Raw genomic sequence first — 20106 nt, 5'->3', positions numbered from 1 at the left:
TTGAAAAAAAAAATACAATATGGTATTCTTTGTCACTTAGGCAAAGAACTTTTGAGACACACTTTATTTCAAAAGTCAGGAGTGATCAGTGTAAAGTCATGTATGAATCTACCATGAATTGAAAAAGGGGATGCGCACAATTTACATTACTTTTTCGTCATTCTGTATAACACTTTTTTGGTATACACATTTAAAAAATACATCATACATGTTTGCTATTGAAGGATCTGATAATTTAGAAAATATATTTTAACAATATTTTAATATTATAATGTGATGACTGATTTCATGTTACAAGTCTTGTTAATATTATCAAGGAAATAAACAGTATGTCGTTATTATTGTTTTGTCATTAAATAAAATAAAATAATTTATAACCTTTATTTTCAAATATAATCCATAATTCACAATGTCAAATTGGTTTTATTTTCTATATCTTTCACTAATCCTTCACCTAGGATAAGACACCCATCAAGAATGGCGTCCAGATCAGCTATAAGGCCAGTTTTTCCACTTCTCTCACTCGGTTTCCGCCCGTTCATCAAAGAGGTCTGTAAAACAAAAAACAAAAAATAATGCCTCATTTATATTGTGCTGGTATATTGTGCTGCAACGACAAATCATCTCAAACGTGTGTTGTAACTTATTATTACAAATATTCTATTTAATCACGGATTTGCCTTAATCAAAACTATGATGGTAATTTAAAAAATGTCAATTTTAATAACTTTGTGGCCCAAGTCAAAAAATATCAATTTTAGAAGAAAAAGAATGGTTATAACTAAAATTATATAGATTTTAATTTCCTAAGAATTTTGTTACTATCATTTTCAGTCAAGGGTTGAAAATAATGGGATAATTCAATAAGTTAGCTTACGAAACAAGGTTGGAGTCTCAAAAACTAGATTAAGACTACCACCACTGCAATACTTACAAAAGAAAAATTGCTTAGTTTATTAATGCAATATCATTGATTTTTGTATGGCATTTAGCTACTGGGTTATTTGTGATATAAAAATAATGGATAAATATTGTATACAGACATAAGACACAAACTTTTTATGTATGTAAAAATGTTTTGTAAGGAAAATACATCTAACAAACCTTAAATTCTTTGAATTCCAGTGCTGGGGGTTTCCATAATAACGCTATTACATCTCCGCCATAAGAATCGTGGAAGAATAAAGCGAATTCATCGTAACTGGACTGCAATTCAAAATAAATGTTTTATTAAATACTAAATATAACTTTGTGACATAACATCAATGAATACTGTAAAAATTAATATGAATCACTTCATCTAGCAGTTCTACTTACCCTCAACTCCTTTAAGTAGATTTGCACTGGATCAAAATCGACGACTGGGAACAGTTCATCATCAGATTTTTCATAGAGATTGCACTTCTTAGGAAGACCTTTAGCGCTTTTCTTAATATCCAAAAAATTCAATGGATTTAATTCAGGATTGAGATGTATTAACACGTCAAATCCTTCAATGGTAGGTTTAAAAATTATCTGAAAAATCATATTCCTGATTTTTAATATGATCAGAGATGTACAGAGCATGATACAAAATATAATCCAATTAGTTTTTATCACGTTATAATGGTTTGTCGTTTATCGCACATTTATAAAAATAAAAATAATAAAATTATCGACAATGTTGGTGCTCAAAATAATTATTGTTTGAAATAGTACAAAAGGTACTGTAGAACAGGGCTACTTGAACTTTGATGTGTTACTTGAGCCCAGTACAAAAAAAAAGTTAGATCTGTATTTGGTCTACAATAATGAATGTATCGACATGATTCATTGTTTCCCTGACAGGTGACACTTATTGTCACGATACATTCATTATTGTAGACCAAATACAGATTTAGATCTCTTTTTTGTACTGGGCTCAAGTAACACATCAAAGTTCAAGTAGCCCCGTTCTACAGTATGTTAAAACATTATGTTTTTGCCATCTACATACAATACATCAAAATATTCCTTGTAATAAATTCAACGGTTAAACTGTAAACCTGTAGGTATATACGTATTTTGAAAAAGTATGTAATATCTAATGTCATGAACGACATAATTCCATTGGATAAAAATATCGGTGAACTCACATCAACATCGTTGGAGAACTGTTTGAAGACAATATCATCAACAAAAGTCAAAGCCTCCTTCGCTAAAATCTGTATCCTGGCCAGAACTTGGAAAGTGGGAGCTGCCTTACTCCATACACTTGGCTTCTTCCCTTCGTAAGGCGTGAGGAAGAACATTGCCGGTTGTGTTGTTCTATTGGCAGTAAAACTGCTCTCCACTTCTGTTATTTCTTCCCCTAAAACCATAATCATAAAACTTTGAATAAATTTTTGGTGAGTAAAATAAAAAAATAATTACATAATGTGTATAAACTGTAAGGGTGGTGACTGACCGGAGCCATTTCGTCGTAACGTAACATGTTATGATGCAAGCATTCTTACAGTCAGTACAGCGAGCCGAGCGCTCCATCCATAGTTTCGGATGCTTGCTGATGCTCGCTGCGAGCGATGTTACGCTACATTATGATGAAATGCTCCGGTCAGTCACCACCTTAAGAGATGGGCAAGTTTCAGATCAAATAGGAATGTTTTTTGTTCTATTTTTTTTTTTTAAATGTAATTTTTTTACTAAGTTACAAATTTTATAATATCACAGTTGCTGACATTGGCTAGGAGTTGTGCATAAAAAAGCCACAGTTCACAAATTAATAAACAAATTAAATTCAGATGACATGAAAAAGGAACATTATCTAAGAATTTTAAAATTAAAATAAAATGGATAAATGAAAGATAAACATTAGTTTTAGTTACTAATTAGTGCTAGTAAATTAATGATATGTTTTGCATTAAGGACTAGGATAGTATGCAAATAAAATGTAAATATGTATTATTATGTAAGTTATAATGTCGACATGCCCTACGTAAAGTGCTCTTACTACATTTTTGTCAATTTTGAGATATTTGGTGTATGTTATTAACTGACCGTTATCAACAAATATAAACAAACAAAAAAAATAATAATAATAAATTACGCCTAATTTTCAGGCATATAAGACGCTATCTACATGGAATTTTCGAAATGAACTGAACTCCTAAAAAGCTAACTACTTGATTTTGACAAAGCATAAAGTTTTAAAACATTATTTTATCATGTTTTTGAATATATAATACTAGTTTAGAATTTCAGATAAAATCGTTAATTAATCAAAAAAAATATGTTGAATAAATCTTCTAAGTTCTCTCCTGTAAAGTAACAGATTTGCAGATAGATTACTTTACGTGGGGGCTGTCGATATTAAACAATGTTATTTATATACATGGAACTAAATAAAGAAATAAGAAAAAAATGTGCTCTTTCATATTAGACGGACTCAGTCCAATTTATGCCTTTAAATCCATGTAATCTTAATTCGACCTTTAATATACATTTTTTAATACTGTAGAACGGGGCTCTGGAACTGTGATGTGTTACTTGAGCCCAGTATAAAAAAAAATATTTAGATCGTGGTATCGATCGAAGTATCGTGACAATAAGTGTCACCTGTCAGGGAAAAAATTAATCATGTCAATACGTTCATTATTGTAGACCAAATACAAATTTCTTTTTTTTTTGTACTGGGCTCAAGTAACACATCAAAGTTCAAGTATTAAAGTTTTAGGGTACGTTAATGTAATATGACTATGAAAAAATATATATTTTGTACGTACTTGTTAAATCCTCATTAAAATTTAAAATAATCATTTGCGTAGACCAGTCATAGGATGCGAACATTTGAAGAGCCCTCCAGAAGGCAACTTGCGGTTGGGTTGGCACATGGAATGGTTCAGGTCGTAAAAACACATGAGCGACTAACATGTCGATACAGATATCAGGAAAATGGAAGGAATCCAACATGTGTGATCTCAACCAGCGCTTCACTAGGCATGTTGCGGGTCCGAACGCCTTGTTGCCGTGGTGTAATCTACAACATACATTTTAGAAAAATCAGTAAGACATTCATTCTATTGTGTTTAATAAACAATCTCAACTCTTTTTTATAATTAAAGTTTTATGTAATTGGTAAATATCACTATTCATACTTTTTTTTGACATCTCATCAAAGATAAAGAAGAATATGGAAGTCTGGGCATTTACGGGGCTGACGACCGTCATAGGCTGGTTTAAGTGATCACTTTACACACGTGTGACATTCACCAATTCTACCTTGTATTGACAACCACACTACTCAAATTCTTGGATGTTCTATATATATATATGAACCAATTTTGAAACATTGTTCTTGAATCACTAGAACTTCACTAGAGACATCTATTGGTGAGATGAAAAGAAGCTTTTTATTGAGCATAAACTGAAAAGAATCTTTTTATTGAGACGTCAAAAAATAATATGAAAATAACTCCTGTAATTGGAGATAATCCAGATTTTGTGAAAAAGTATTTGGACACACTCAAAATGTTGTAAATATCACTATTTCTTAAAATCTATATCTTTCTCACAGTGTTTATTTGTATAGTTTTTGTTGTTTATATTACTTTATTTTATAATAAAAATAATAAATTTAGATAATTTTACGTTTTATTATTTGTTTTATTATTTCCTGGAGAAATATTTTTTTATAATGCAAATGAACATCTAGTCACTGGTTCTGCTTAGTAAGACGTTCATAATTTTTTATTCAAATAATGCATGCATTGTAAAAAGCAAAAAATAAGAGTATAAAATAAATGAATGTAGTCAACATACCCATGAAGTGCAATCCGCAGTCTAGGTAAATGCACCAACCTGTACTCCACTTCTAAACTCTCTTCCGTATCTCTATACTTGGTCACACCATCTTTATCCACTATTTCCTTCATTAGGGTAATTTCTTTCCAGTGTGCAATTTCCATTCTGAATACGTAGCCATCTTTGAACACATCCACATGGTCTTTCCAAGGGTGTGAAGTCAACTGGCACTGGCTCTTCAAGGCTTCTGATATTTGCATGTTAAATGCCGTCTTTATTCTACGAAGGGCCTCTAGATCATCCGGCCACTTCCCACTCTGACCTGTTTATTGAAGAAAAAATTGATATAGTTCTATTAATTAACTAATTGATATAGTTAAATAATGGAGATAAAGAGGAATAAATCCTCTGCATTTAAAGGGTGAGAAAACACTGTAAAGGAGCGACATAATTACGCATTGAAAAACAATCAAGTCACATCAATGGGTGGTGCGCGCCATGAGAAAAAAGGTAATATGCTTTTACTGTCATTGCATTGTCCGCCTCTGTAGTGTAATGGTCAACACGTTCGGCTACTGTTCTGGAGGACCCGGGTTCGATTCCCAAGGGGGAAGGGGTCAAAAAATATTAGTGACTTTTTCACTCTGATATTTATTCAATATTAACCCTGGACTGGTTGGTACCTGAAGCGGAGGGCTGATCACCTATCCTTTATGTTTTAATGATCAAGATACCACTGCATTTATATGATGCAGTGCCCTATGCACCATTGGGGTGCGAATAAGGGTTTGAAGAAGTAAAGAAGATCATTGCAAATAATATATATACATTATTCAATATGGTTACAATGTTTTTTTACCATTTTAATTCATATTCTAACAATCTTAAAATTAAAAACGCAGTTCTCTCCAAAAAAGAGATCGAGCTCTTGTGCTTGGAGGTTTAATTTATTTATTAATTTATTTGACACATATTTAATTTGTGGTGTAAATCTGTCTTGATGTTGTTTCATTTCGTCAAATATTTATTATTTATTGATTTGGCATTAATTCGCCCAATAACATGATGATTTCAATATAAAAATACAACACTTTTATAAGAACATTTTTACTAGTGTAAACGCAACTAGTTTCGAGAAATACAGATGTTTTTATCAACAGATAAAAATACAAACTGATGAATTTCGAACATACATATTTTGAACACTGATACAAGTGTTTTAGTTTTATATTTAAATTGTCCTAGCTACGTTTTTAACGTAGCTAGGACAAACTACTGGAAACACTGTTTCATTAAACAAAACTGTGTTTTAATTAAAAATATGCAAAATTCTTACTCAGTTGCATTATGACTCTCAACGTTGGAGTGAACAAAGGTGAGCACAGATTTACTCTTTCACTTTTCTTGATCGGGTTTTGCTTTACTTCATCACGGATAAGTCTATACTTTTCGGAGTGGGTGAAACCTTTAACACTCAATGGAGCATACGGTAAGTGGGGAATTGGATCAGAGAAACTAAATACCGGAGATATACCTAAAAAAATAATACAACTGTTAAATTTTCCATTATAAAAGTTACATGCACAAAGTGTACGGTAAAATTATCAAAACCATTATGATTAATCTGATTTTTTTTTTTGCCAGTTTAACACGTTGACTACCGGTCACGTGTATACGCATTACCCAGCTCGTCAGCCGATGGCCGATCATGCGTTACCGTGATGAAGACTGACCGGAGTAACATAACATAGAGTAACGTAACATGTTACGATGCGAGCATTCAGGCAGTCAGTACAGCGAGCCGAGCGCTCCATCCATAGTTTCGGATGCTCGCTGATGCTCGCCGCGAGCCATGTTGCGACGTTATGTTACGACGAAATGCTCCGGTCAGTCTCCACCTTAATGCTAAACATTACTTAAATAATATTAAAAGTAAAGACACACTTTACAATGTAATATAGACCCAGTTAAAAAAATATTAGCAAGTTTAAAAAATTTGGTCATCTCCTGAAATCCAGCTTTTCAGGTCGGCAATCAACGTGTTAAAAGAATGATAATAATGTTAATACTTGCCATGGAACGAGTTAATTTCTAACGGCATGTCAGTTAGCGATCTCATACTTTTTGTAAGGCTGTCAAATGCAGAACTTATCTTCATAGCTGCCTCTTCACCCGTTCCGTAATCAAAATTAGCCGGCTGAAACCGTTTACTGTGCAATACGAACTCAAACTGATCAGCTATATAAAATAACTTATTGTCCATACCTAAAAACAGATAACACATATATTCAAATAATTGAGGATCATAAAGTTTTGACCAAGCATTTCATGTATATTATATATAAAACCATTGATAAATTTAACCAATGCAATGACTAAATAAAAATATTATTACAATATTAACCTACCCAATTTGGTCTGCAGTAAATAGCAAAGTATTTGTTTGACAATTAACCGTTTAGAAGCCATTGTTGAATCAGTCTTCCATACACATGCCTCGGATATAGATCCATCTTGAAATCTGCGTAATTCTGATTTTGATCCCCAAAATGCCCTACAAAATATATTTTTCTTTTAATTATTATATTACTGTGCATAGTAAGAGATAAAATCCATACATACAATTCAATCAAAATAAAATAAAAAACAAATGTCACACAGACATAACAGGCGACTCTGGTGATATTAAGAGAGTAAACGTCAATGTAACAGGTTTTGAACCTTCCAAAGCTTAATATAATAAATCACTTGAAATGTAACAGATTTTGAACCTTCCAAAGCTTAATATAATAAATCACTTGAAATGTAACAGGTTTTGAACCTTCCAAAGCTTAATATAATAAATCACTTGAAATGATATTTTTTCTAAACCCTTTGAGATTCATTATATCGAGGTAATACATTTATATATGCATACCTATCTGAAAATTGAAAACTACATATCATAGTCGTACAGGAGAAAGTGACCAACTAACAAAACGTAAAATTTACAACATTTTGAGTGTGTCCAAATACTTGTTCACAAAATCTGGATTATCTCCAATTACAGGAGTTATTTTCATATTATTTTTTGACATTTCATCAAAGATGAAGAAGAATATGGAAGTCTGGGCATTTACGGGGCTTACGACCGTCATAGGCTGGTTTGAGTGATCACTTTACACACGTGTAACATTCACCAATTCTAGTGAAGTTCTAGTGATTCAAGAACAAAGTTTCTAAATTGGTTCATATATATAGAACTTCGAAGAATTTGAGTAGTGTGGTTGTCAATAATGGGTAGAATTGGTGAATGTTACACGTGTGTAAAGTGATCACTCAAACCAGCCTATGACGGTCGTAAGCCCCGTAAATGCCCAGACTTCCATATTCTTCTTCATCTTTGATGAAATGTCAAAAAATAATATGAAAACGTAAAATGTTCAGGAGGGCCATTTAACCGTTATTACACTTTAGTCATCAATGCTTAGTTAGTCATTTTTAACAAGTCAACATATTATACTTCCAAGTTAAAAATCGCTTTGGGATTTTTTCGAGGTCAACATTGAACTAGTAAGATGTCAAATAGTCAATAATCACGTTTTTGTAAAAAATGCACTTGGTCATTTTCTCCTGTATGAGGACGATATATATCTTACTGTGGCTTTGTGGGTTTATATAAACACTTGCCTAAATTTTTCTGCTTCCGGAACATTAGCTTCGGGACCTTTATCCATGGTATTAAAAGCATACTCCGGGTCTAATTTTAAACCAAAGATAAATGGGTGATCCATATGACCAGCCTTGCTGGTGAGTGGCCATGTCAAATCTTCTTCCGACAAACATTTTGGAGTTACGAGGCTGACTCTTTGTCCGAGGCCTCTGCGAATCAATTCTAACAAGTATTTTTCAGTTGCAAAATACATGTCGGCTCCACAGTCCAATTTAGTTTCCTTTCTGATGTGTTTCATTACTGCTAGTCTCAAATTTATTGTGTTTTCAATCCTGGAAATAATAAATTTTGTAAAGCAGATGGATATTTTCTTGGAATGCTTGAAACATTAAGTTTCCAGAATAAGGTTTAAAAATTACATATGTTATAACTAAAATAAATGATTGACATTTTAATTTCACAATTTTTTTTGACCGATTATAATTTCATTATTATTGGACCATCATCATGCTAATAGAAGGTAAAAACAAATATTTACATATAAAGGCAGAGATACAATGTTTTTAAAATATATATCATACAAAACGTATTATAAAAGTAAAAATGAGATCCATTTTACCTTATAACATGGTCATATTTATGATAAAAGTTGACGGGCATCATAAAAAGTGGCAGAAAGCCATTCATTTGTTGACTGTCTAAGAATGTCACCGCCAACTGACTCTCATGTCGAACTGTATTATATATATCCAGACCAACGTGTGAACATATGTTGTAATAACCAGATCGGTCTACAAACACAACGGGGAAATGAGAATGGAACTCAGCCGTTGCAGGCTGATGAAGATCAGGTTCTCCGGTAAATAATGAAATTCCATTTTTATCCCACTCGCTCGATCCTACAAAACATGTAAAAAAAAATCCTCAATTAATATTTTCATTCAAGAGTGAAAAGTGACTAACATTAAACGTATAAAAGAGTTAGTTGTGTCAAACTGCATATCTAATGCTCTTCTTCTCCTTCTTTTTCTTCTTCTTCTAACCCTCATCCGCAGCCATCATATATTAATAGTGTTATCTTGATAGTTAAGTACACGAAATTGAGGTGATCGTCACTGAGATTCAGGGTAATATTATCTCTATAATACTAAAATATTGTAAAAATTATGCCAGCAAAATGACGATTCCTAGAAGAAAAAAATTTGCATCGTTCCCAATCCCCCTGCTTCACAGTACCTTCCTAAAGTACCATTATTTTTTTCATTATTACATGATCTTAAATGCAAAGATTATCTTTAACCCAAAGAATGTTACTATACTTCTGAAAAAATAAAAGTTTTTGATCATCTTATTTATTCTTGTTTTATTTCTGTCATATTTTATATGAATGTTTAGTAATAACATCACTCATAGGAAAATTTTGTAATCTAGGGTTAAATAAATATTAGAGTAAAAAAACACTTATATTTATTTTGAGCCCCCTGGGAAAAGAGCCCCGGGCCTCCAGCCCGGTAGCCAAAGGTACTGACCACTACAATACGGATTATGTCTTAATTTTTTCCAGATTATGTCGGCATTTGGACTACCAACGCCTTCTATTGATGATACAACACAATTTAATCATTTTTCGGCCATTTATATGTTTTACCGAACTATAACAAACAATGTTTTAAAATGTCATTGATATGTTACTACTCGAGAGATTAAATAGTAATATACCAATGGTTAAAAACCAGAGTTAATTTATGTTTTAAAAATTAATTATCATGTAAATTTAAAATCTAAAGGTTACACTCAAACAAACAAATTACCTAAAGCAGTCCACACATTCCTCATGACTTGGTAGCTGCTCATTGCATTATTGATACGTCGAATTTGCACCAAATGAGCGACGAGCATAGTCATTATATATCCAGAAAAGGTAGAAATTTGTCGCTGCTTCAGCCACACTTTTAGCAACAAGATGCCGTGCTTTATGTTTTCATTCTCGCTTATGGTTTTGACCAAAAAAGAGTGGTTAATTTCACATGTGAGATCTCGCAAGACGGCACTATTATAGAAAGGTGTCGGGGATGAGAAATTGTCCTCATCCGGATCTTCCGGTTTATTGAGCCTCCAATTCTCGCGAATATTGCTCCTTGAAGGATTAAACCGGAACAATTTAAAGCTTTCTTCCCCTGTCGTTATGTGCAGGACGACAGAAATATGTTTACCAGCTTTGCCGGAGGGTTTGAACAAAAGGACAGGTTTCAGATTCGAAGCATCCAGGAGCTTAAACTTCAAATCATCCACCAATCCTGAGTCGCTTATTTTGGTCGCCAGATGGCTGAGGTAAAGCGCTCTTTTACGAAGGTACCTTTCATTAATGTCATCATTTTTGTGAAATGATTCCTTCGGGATCTCCACTTTTAAATCCACGGACAAGGTAGGTCCCAAGTTGCAACCGTAACTGTGTGAGCCGATAATGGTGGACTGTTTGCACTTAACAAACCTAAACGAACCTTTGTTATCAAATGGCTCTTGGATGAAAGGAATTTCAATTCCTAATTCAGATAGCCACTCCTGATCGGATACCTTGTAAGTCGGGCCGTCTTCGAGAGTTGCGAGGAAAGTATTGAAATCACTAAACCATTTTTGAAATTGTGTCACGTATTTCGATTTCACACTAACTTCTTTCAAAATTTCTTCTATTTGAAGACGGAAGAAATTAGAGTTGAATAAGTTTTCTGTTTCTCTTAATCGATTTAACTCTTCGGTGGTCGGTTGTTTTGTTAGCTTGGCAGATTTTTTTGGATCGTGTTTTAAATTTAAAGGCTTAGATTTTTTATTTTTTGATAGTTTAATCTGCGAAATATTGTCTTCTTTGTTCGTATCATCAGGCAAAGATTCATTATCCGACTCACTATCATTTTGTGTTTGCTAAAAATGTAAATAATAATCAGGTATGCCAGAAAAATTATTGGTAAAAAACTAAGTAATGCAAGGAAACAATAGAGACTTCATAATATAATTAACATTTCTATCATTTATTAATTATATTTTAATTGTATTAACTTCAATTGAAATAAATGCTTACAACAGGTTTTCGTTTCAATGATTCCTTCTTCATTTTAGTAGAATTTATGTAGAAATGAGTTTTGTGTAAATTTAACACATGGATTTTTTTGTTGTATGCTATTATTAAACTAACTTATATTAAACTGCTTCCATTGTAAATCAAAATTCAGACAAAAAATGGGGAATAGCGAACTAAACTAAGCGAAAAATTCAAGATTCCCACGTGCGCCGAAACTGGCCGAAACTATCTGTCAAAATGTGTTATTTCTTTGACATTTCAAAACCAGAGAGAACAGCAATAAAAAATGCAACCAACTTAAATGATTAGATAAGTACCTATTTCAAATAATAGATGTGTGCTAAATTGTGCACCAAAGCTTTGAAGGCAAAATACAACAAATATGAAAGGGTGTAAAACGAGATGAATAAAAACAGGTAATTTTTATTTACATCCTTACAACTCAAACCGATTGAAACACTAGGAGATTCATATCTTTTCCATTCAAGTAAATAGGACAATAATTACTAAACAATTTAGTGCGCCGTAGAAAGTAAAGAGGGTGCCGTGAGTCGATCCTCTTATCATTATCCGAAACGACAAATATTGTAGGGTACCTACAAAGCAACAATTTATTTTTCGAGAGCTAGCATCTTTCTACCCAACTACTATTATTGTAGGTACCTATATCTTTCGACTATAATATATGTATATACATATATAGTCAAATTATCTATTCCAAAGAGCTTACTTAAGTAGGGCGCCGTGACAAAATACTAAACTTGTAATTGCACCGCACGCGCGGACTGAAAAAGATTGGGAACCCCTGGTCTAGCAGTATTTTTTTTTAAATAAATACATAAAAAATCAATATAAACATTTTGCCCCTTCCTCCTCCCTCCAAATTATTTTACAATTTATATGCTATAGCTTGCAACTGAAATATTATTACTATAAATAACAAAATGTTTATTTTTTAAATTAAATTTAAAATATGAAATATACACGAAAAAAACTTTTGGTGATAAATTACGTTACTCATAACTTATTTTAATGCATTGAAACTATTATTTTTATTGGCTTCTCAAATCTATTTCAACGCATAAAGATTCGGGCGATATGTAAATAAACATGTTATCATCTACATACTTTTTATTTTTTAAATAGAAGCGGTTGAATTGAATATACATAATGAATAGCATTTTGCATTTAGGAATTCATTGGGAACCTACTCACATAATTTTATGGCTAGATATAAACTTGATTATATAACGTATAAAATCCAAAATGGCGTCTGTTTTTACAGCACCATCTAGCGGTGGCAGATTGCATTAAATTACATCATGAATGTGGCGTGTGTTGTTTGGCTTTTGGGAGATAATTCGTAAATAAAAATTGTTTTTAATTGTTACGGTTTAACACAAAACAAACCTTAAATATTAAAGTGTGTTGCAACGTTTTCACGGAAGTGAGTGGTCAGCTAATTATATCCAATATTTTTTTTTAAGTTTCTTGGATATAAGTTGACGAAATGCGTTCGGTTCATGGACACCCGAAAAGGACAAAAAGTAATAAGAATCTTTAAGTGCTGGAGAAGCTATGATGCTAGTGCATTGCATTAATTTTACAATTTAATTCATCTGTTCACATTTTTCAATGGATGCACCCAACAACTCAACCTGATGCTTCCATTGAAAGCTGACGAATACTTTGTCGTAATGCTAGGTTAGTAGACTTGTGCTATAAAATGTCATTCAGCTACATATTTCTAAAAACATGGTTATTTCATTCCTTATAACTCAGTTTAGTTATCTTTGTTATCATTATAAAGTCCTAATTATTCCTACTAATCTTAGATATAAAATACAACCAATTGTCATGGAACCCCTTAAACTAACCCTCTTATTTTTGCTTCATTTTATGGGATTTTGATACTCTTTATCTACAAGTGTATTAGCTATCTTATAGTTATGTCTTATTTTGTTTATTTATTGATGTTTATTTGTAAATTTAACATCAGTAATTTTACATTTGTCAACAAAGTTTGGATAGTGTTGAGATTCATTTAGATACAAAAAATATCGTTCAAACTCTGTCATGGAGTAGTCTGATATATTTTAGCGTATCATACGTAGTATTATTATTTTATTTTAGAAAAAAATATAAAGTTTCCTGTGATTGTTGTATGATAAAATTTTACCTTACCATTATCTTCGCATTGTACATTTTGTTGCTTCATTGAGTTGGTCACAACTTTCACAAAAACAAGGAGATCAGTCTTTAACTTTAGATGCCATGGCCATATTTATGTAATCTTCGTTTAGTTCAGTAATAAAACCACTGACGTGTATGGATGCCAGATGCTACAGTACAGAACTCAAAAGTACAGTCAGAGGATATATATACTAGATGTTCCCTTACCGCACTTTGATTGCTGTATAGCAGTATAGTAATTTGATTTGCCTGGACACTCCCTATTTACAATATGAATAAAGCACTGTTTTGGTCCATTAAAAGTAATTTCTATTCAACTTTTAAATGAAAAGGCTATGTGATTTTTCTGTTTATTACAGTTTTTTTAATTCATTATTTATTTAAGTAATTGTAAACATATTTTAACTACTGACCATCACGCTGCTTCGCCGCAGGGGTAGGCAGAAATAATAGAATGCCACACCAATCTGTCTTTGTAAACAATATCCGCCTATTCCACATTCATGCATCTCCTCATATATACCTGCCGATTATTCCGACTCCATAATAAACATTTTATGATTGCCTGATTTCTCTTTTAGATTAATTAGTCAACGATTAATAATGTTAAACTGTAAAAATCCTTAATATTAATGCTAATCAAACCCGTGAACTCGTTCGTTATCATGCGGCGAAATTAGTTTTACATGATTGTTATGAGGCAGTTAAAAGGGAATTTTTTCTCTTGCATTTGGTAGTATTGTCATGGTATGGAATGAAGCCATTTCTTCCTTATTTTACTATTATTAACCGCGTTAACTTTGTTCTTAAGAGACGCCCGTGCGCGGCAGTATTTTTCCGATTTTTAAATGATTACTTTTATCATGTATTTAGTTAAGAAACTATTTATTTTCCTAAACAAAAACGTTCAATGGAATTCATTGTGCCTTTTTGGTACTCTATAATACACTTGTGTCACATTATTCTTGAATAAATCGTAATATAAACAAATAAGATCGTAATATAAATAAATCAATCCACGCATCGTGTGTAACTCTTACCCACTGGCGATGCGTAGCGTCAAGAGTGAGACAGATATAGGTCATGATTATGGCGCGGACTAATCGACCGCAAGAAAAATCAGGGATCTGTTCTTTTATTTGTCCTTGTGATGTTACAAATTATTAGTCAGATATTTCAACAGATGTCATAAGGCCAAGGATTGACGTATTATTTTATCCAAAGTTCCACACCATGAAAAAATCCCTCCCAAGTTGAACTGAGGTTCGAAACTTAGAGTAAAGTAAAAACACATACGCTTATGTCAGCCGCGTATGGGGCATGTCTTGTGAAAACACATACGGTTATGCGAGCCGCGTGGACCCGGTTAATATAATTTATATTATTAAACTCTCTATTTTCCTAGAGGGACTCATACATATTAGCAGTGTACAACTCATACAACCTTGTATGAGTATGGGTATGCAACCCCTAATCTCCTTGCCATTGCTGCTATTCTGTTATATTCCTACCCATTATTCATCTCCAATTTCTCTCCCATATGGCAATAATCTCCTTCATGCTAAACTCCTTCACTTGCGTTACCTGTTTTACATCAAATTTATACCATTCGTACATCCAAGAATCTGAAATGCAGGCCTGATGACCTTGTTTATGTGTAACTGATGATCAAGTTAACACTGTGTTAATCTGATGCAATGGAGGAATCAGAATGGCTTTGAAAGAATGTAAAAAACTTAACGTTAAGGTTAGATTAGGTTTTTTTAATATATTTTTATTTTGTTTACCTTTTTTTAAATACAGTACTGCTGTGTAAACCGTGCATATATTTACTCCATCCATATTATTTAGACGATATGATTTTGTTCTTTCCCCTAATATGCTGCAATTGTTAATGTTTCGTAAATTAATGATTTTTTCTTTATTTTGTAGCGGGCCACAGTCTGTAGAGTGCTCATAAAGAGATGACCCTGTGGTAGGTCTCGCGCAGCATGAGTCACAACCTGGCGGGCATGGCTCCCTACCGCCTCCCCGGGGCGGGGCTCGGCCCCCCGGACTTCAAGCCCCCCCTGGACACCCCCGTCATCCCCGCCCCCGCGCCCAGCAACCCCAAGAAGCGGCGGAAAACCTCAGCGGCCAACAGCCAGCTGCCGCCGCAGCCGCCGCCCTCGGTGCAGGACCTGCTGCCGCCGCCCCTCACCGGCTACGGGGACACCATCGTGGCCTCCAACCCCTTCGACGACTCCCCGCCCGTGTCGCATAACGGGCCCATGATGGGCATGCACATGGGGGGCATGCACCCCCTGCGCCACATGAGCCCCCTGCCACACATGAGTCCCATGGGCCAGCAGATGCCGCAGCGGGGCGGCATCAGCCCCATGGGCAACATGAGCCCCATGGGCCACATGGGCGGCATGCCCGGCATGGGCGTCAGCAACCACAACATGGGCCCCTCGCGCTCCATGGGCAGCCCCATGAGCGGCGGCCCTCTCGGCAGTCCCATGAACATGCCCATGGGCTCCCCCATGGGAGGCGGCCCCATGGGCAGCCCCATGAACAGCATGGGCTCCATGCCCGGAGGACATATGAACAGCAGCCCCATGGGACCTCCCCTCCACAGTCCACTGGGAGGTGGCTCCATGAACGGACCCTTGAATGGCCCTATGGGTTCAGTTCCCACTAGTATGAGCGGACCGAGAATGAACGGACCCATGGGACCGAATTGTTCCAACGGTTCAATAGTATCTTCAAATAATTCAATGGTCTCGAGTCCTATGTCATCAGGAGCGATGGGACCGGGACACTGTGGGCCCCTGAGGCATAATAGTCCCATGGGACCAAATAGCGGGCCAATGGGACCCAACGGACCTATGGGTTCAATGGGACCAGGTCCCCCATACGGAGGCAATTCTATGGGACCTATGAGCCACATGGGGCCAGGAGGGCACATGGGGCCGATGGGACCTAATGGACAAATGGGAGGTTCAATGGGTCCTAATTGCTCCATGGGCCCTAATGGCCCGATGGGACCCAATGGCCCGATGGGTCCCAATGGTCCCATGGGACCAAATGGACCAATGGGTCCAAATGGTCCCATGGGGCACAACGGTCCAATGGGACATAATGGACCCATGGGACCAAATGGACCGATGGGTCCCAACGGACCTATGGGACCCAATGGTCCAATGGGCCCCAACGGACCAATGGGTCCCAGTGGTCCGATGGGTCCAAATGGACCAATGGGACCCAATGGTCCTATGGGCCCTAATGGACCAATGGGGCCCAATGGACCGATGGGACCCAACGGACCGATGGGTCCAAATGGATCATTGGGCCCTAATGGCCCAATGGGACCTAATGGACCAATGGGACCTAATGGTCCTATGGGTCCAAGTGGGGGAATGGGGCCTAACGGACCTATGGGGCCGAACGGCCCTATGGGTCCAAACGGGCCTATGAATATGGGTCCCAATGGCCCGATGGGTCCCAACGGTCCCATGGGGCCTAATGGGCCGATGGGACCCAATGGTCCCATGGGACCTAATGGCCCGATGGGTCCGAATTCAGGAAATAGCGGTAACTCAATGGGCGGGTGTGGACCTCTGGCCAATATGAGCAATATGGCGGCCATGGGGGGACCCAACATGCAAGGCATGGGGATGGGAATGAACCACCAGATGGGACAGATCGGGCCCATGGGAATGTTTGGCCCCAAGCCGATGCCAGTCAGCGCGGGGAAGGTGTATCCTCCCGACCAGCCCATGGTGTTCAACCCCCAGAATCCCAACGCGCCACCCATCTACCCCTGCGGAGTATGCCACAAGGAGGTCCATGATAACGACCAGGCTATCCTCTGTGAATCCGGCTGTAACTTCTGGTTTCATAGGTAAATATTTATTTTTGTTTAGTAAAGCGTGCCAGTCACGCACTACTGACTAACCAACATCATTCGTCCACGGGCAGTATGTTTCATGGTGTACTTTTGTTTGCAGAGGGTGCACAGGCTTAACAGAACCCGCCTTCCAGCTCCTAACGGCAGAAGTGTATGCGGAGTGGGTGTGTGACAAGTGCTTATCTTCCAAAAACATACCTCTCGTAAAATTCAAGCCATAATGCACACTGAGCGGCTTCGTGCCACACAGTTAGTTAGGAGTAAGACAATTGGAAACGTGTTTAGTGTATTGGGAAGACTTAATAAACAATAATGGGGGCATTCGACTAACCTATTGACGCTGAATCTGATCCTCCCATTCTCGTGACGACGCTGGGAGCGGTTCAGGAAATAGTAATCATGATTTATAGTTAAATTTTCTATAATTATTTTATCGTCTTATTTATCCTTGCCAATATTTTAAGTTTTGTTTTCCTATGTACCTTTTTTTAGATATTTTGGTTTAGAGATTCTGTATGTGTGCATTCGCGTGCGGTATCGTACGAGTACGTCTCATTCAGAGCGCTAAAAGTGCCTACTCGCTATTTGAGTATCGTTCTGAAGCGCACCGATGTTCAAAAGCATTTTCGAATTAAATTTCTCACGATTGTTGCTTTAATTTATGAATTTTATCCATTATGTATGTGTAAGGTTAATTTTGGTGCAGTGACAATGTTGCGCAAAATTTAGAAATAAATCTAAATATAAAAGTCGCTTTAAAGACTTATTTGGCCTGTAAATTGTAAATAATCATCCCAGAAAATAACATTACGCTTTATTCTGTATTGTCAGTACTTAGTATTATAATTTTGTAAAAGGCTTCGATTCTCGGGACATCTGTAAATGAGAATAAATTTGACTTAATACTCATGTAGGTAGAATAGCACTTTGGAGTCCATATAGGCCAAGCGGAGTGGATATTCATAAAAGTGGGTCAAGTCACAGCACATCTCGCTTTAACTAAACTACCCGTTGCCTTTATCTATTTTTATGAATATGCCTTTAGATATAAGAGTTTGTGTGAGTCAATAGAAGAGTAGGAATTTACAAACATTATCATCGCGTAGAAACTTTTCTTTTTCACAACTTATTTACAATAACGCATGCATTTGATAAAGCGCCACTTATTCTAGATGGGATACTTAAACTGAACGTATTTTTACTGTATAATGTTTAACAAACGGGACTGTTCAATTAACGCAGCATAATATTTGTAAAATATTTACGTTTTGAGTGATTCAATTTTTACAATCATTTAAAAAAACTATTATGTAATATATATTTTGCAATATTTTGAATGACCAATTTTTATTTATTTATATGTTGAGTCATTTAAATTCATCATTTATTTTGTGCATACCTAAATCCAATGCTGTGCACTACAAAACATGTACATAGTAATTATGTATGAACAAATTGTAGTATTTGGATCTATGTTCAGAGTATTTTCCATTTTACATATGAAATTACCACACTTTAGTTATTTTGTAAATATAAAAAAATAAATCAATCTTGTCACAAATTTACCACACCCATTTCGACTCATGTTATAACTTAATAAAATTCTCTATTCAAAAGTAATGAAGAAGAGAAATCAGATGAAATTATAATCGTATTTCATGTTAAATTTTTACATTAGTGTTATATTTTTTTAATATAATAAAGTAACAACTATATAGTTTTTTCCACATTTATTTCATTTGATCAGTGACCGGGTTTCATTGTTACCGACATCTTCAGACTGGTGGTTTAAATTCACATACAAAAATCCATTTCTATAAAACCATACTTAAAACCTTTACCATTACTAATGTAATTATTATTATAGTTCACTTCTTAAATTCATTCAATTTTAATTCATTTTCTCAAAAAATTATATGAAATCATGGTTTTCAACCCCTAACTTATTGTGTATAAAATTTTATATAAGAATTTTGTCTAGCATCCCACCAGTCTGATGATATCATTAACCACGAAACCCAGTAACTGGTCAAATAAAATAAATATGGAAAAAACTATGTATATAGCTGTTATTTTATTATATAAAATACAGTTCCACCAAGAAATTTCAGTACAAACTTAAATATTTTTTAATTTAAGTTTGCCCAAAATATAACAAAATATCGGTATCACATTGTCTGTAAAACCTTGAAAGCTAATTATGTGTATCATTTTGAAATAAATTAAGTACTGCTTTGTGTTGCTAATTTCTCACGCACAAAATGACTGAAGTATAAATGCATTACGAGGTGCAATTTCTCATGTTGTCATTCGGCATTCAGTATCGCCAATATAACATTTCTCTTTTAAAAGTCAGCAGAACAGGATATGTGTTAATTTTATTTTTTGATTGTCTAATGGCAAAGATGTAGGGCAAAACTGTGAATATCTTGTAGCTTGCATTCAATTTTTTTTTGCCTACTGTAAAACTGTGTTTCTGTCACATTGGCAATATTGTACGCTGAACGACATATAAAATGAGAAAATGGTAGTATT

At 35.1% G+C, this 20106-nt stretch overlaps 2 protein-coding genes across 2 annotated transcripts; one reads left to right on the top strand and one right to left on the bottom strand.

The window, feature by feature from the left end:
- Positions 1 to 367: 367 nt before the first annotated feature.
- LOC148302267 (nucleolar protein 6-like) lies at positions 368 to 11720 on the bottom strand. The gene is made up of 13 exons (XM_088271878.1): positions 11487 to 11720; positions 10222 to 11329; positions 9030 to 9309; positions 8428 to 8742; positions 7167 to 7312; positions 6832 to 7023; positions 6095 to 6292; positions 4777 to 5080; positions 3741 to 3994; positions 2115 to 2329; positions 1318 to 1515; positions 1105 to 1206; positions 368 to 551 (listed from the first exon to the last, which is right to left on the bottom strand). The coding sequence occupies exons 1-13, from the start codon at positions 11517 to 11519 to the stop codon at positions 405 to 407; spliced, it is 3492 nt and encodes a 1163-aa protein (XP_088128004.1). The 5' UTR covers positions 11520 to 11720; the 3' UTR covers positions 368 to 404.
- A 1080-nt stretch (positions 11721 to 12800) lies between these two features.
- Positions 12801 to 17809, top strand: LOC148302266 (uncharacterized). The gene is made up of 3 exons (XM_088271874.1): positions 12801 to 13190; positions 15612 to 17565; positions 17672 to 17809. Exons 2-3 carry the CDS (start codon positions 15671 to 15673, stop codon positions 17790 to 17792), a joined length of 2016 nt encoding a protein of 671 aa, XP_088128000.1. The 5' UTR covers positions 12801 to 13190; positions 15612 to 15670; the 3' UTR covers positions 17793 to 17809.
- Positions 17810 to 20106: the final 2297 nt, after the last annotated feature.

Source organism: Brachycentrus maculatus, unplaced genomic scaffold (genome assembly GCF_059751285.1).
Source record: "Brachycentrus maculatus isolate JH-2025_06_01 unplaced genomic scaffold, ASM5975128v1 h1tg000469l, whole genome shotgun sequence".
Classification (NCBI taxonomy): Eukaryota; Metazoa; Arthropoda; class Insecta; order Trichoptera; family Brachycentridae; genus Brachycentrus; species Brachycentrus maculatus.
The sequence above is the reverse complement of the archived record's forward strand: the minus strand, read 5'-3'. Positions and strand labels throughout refer to the sequence as shown.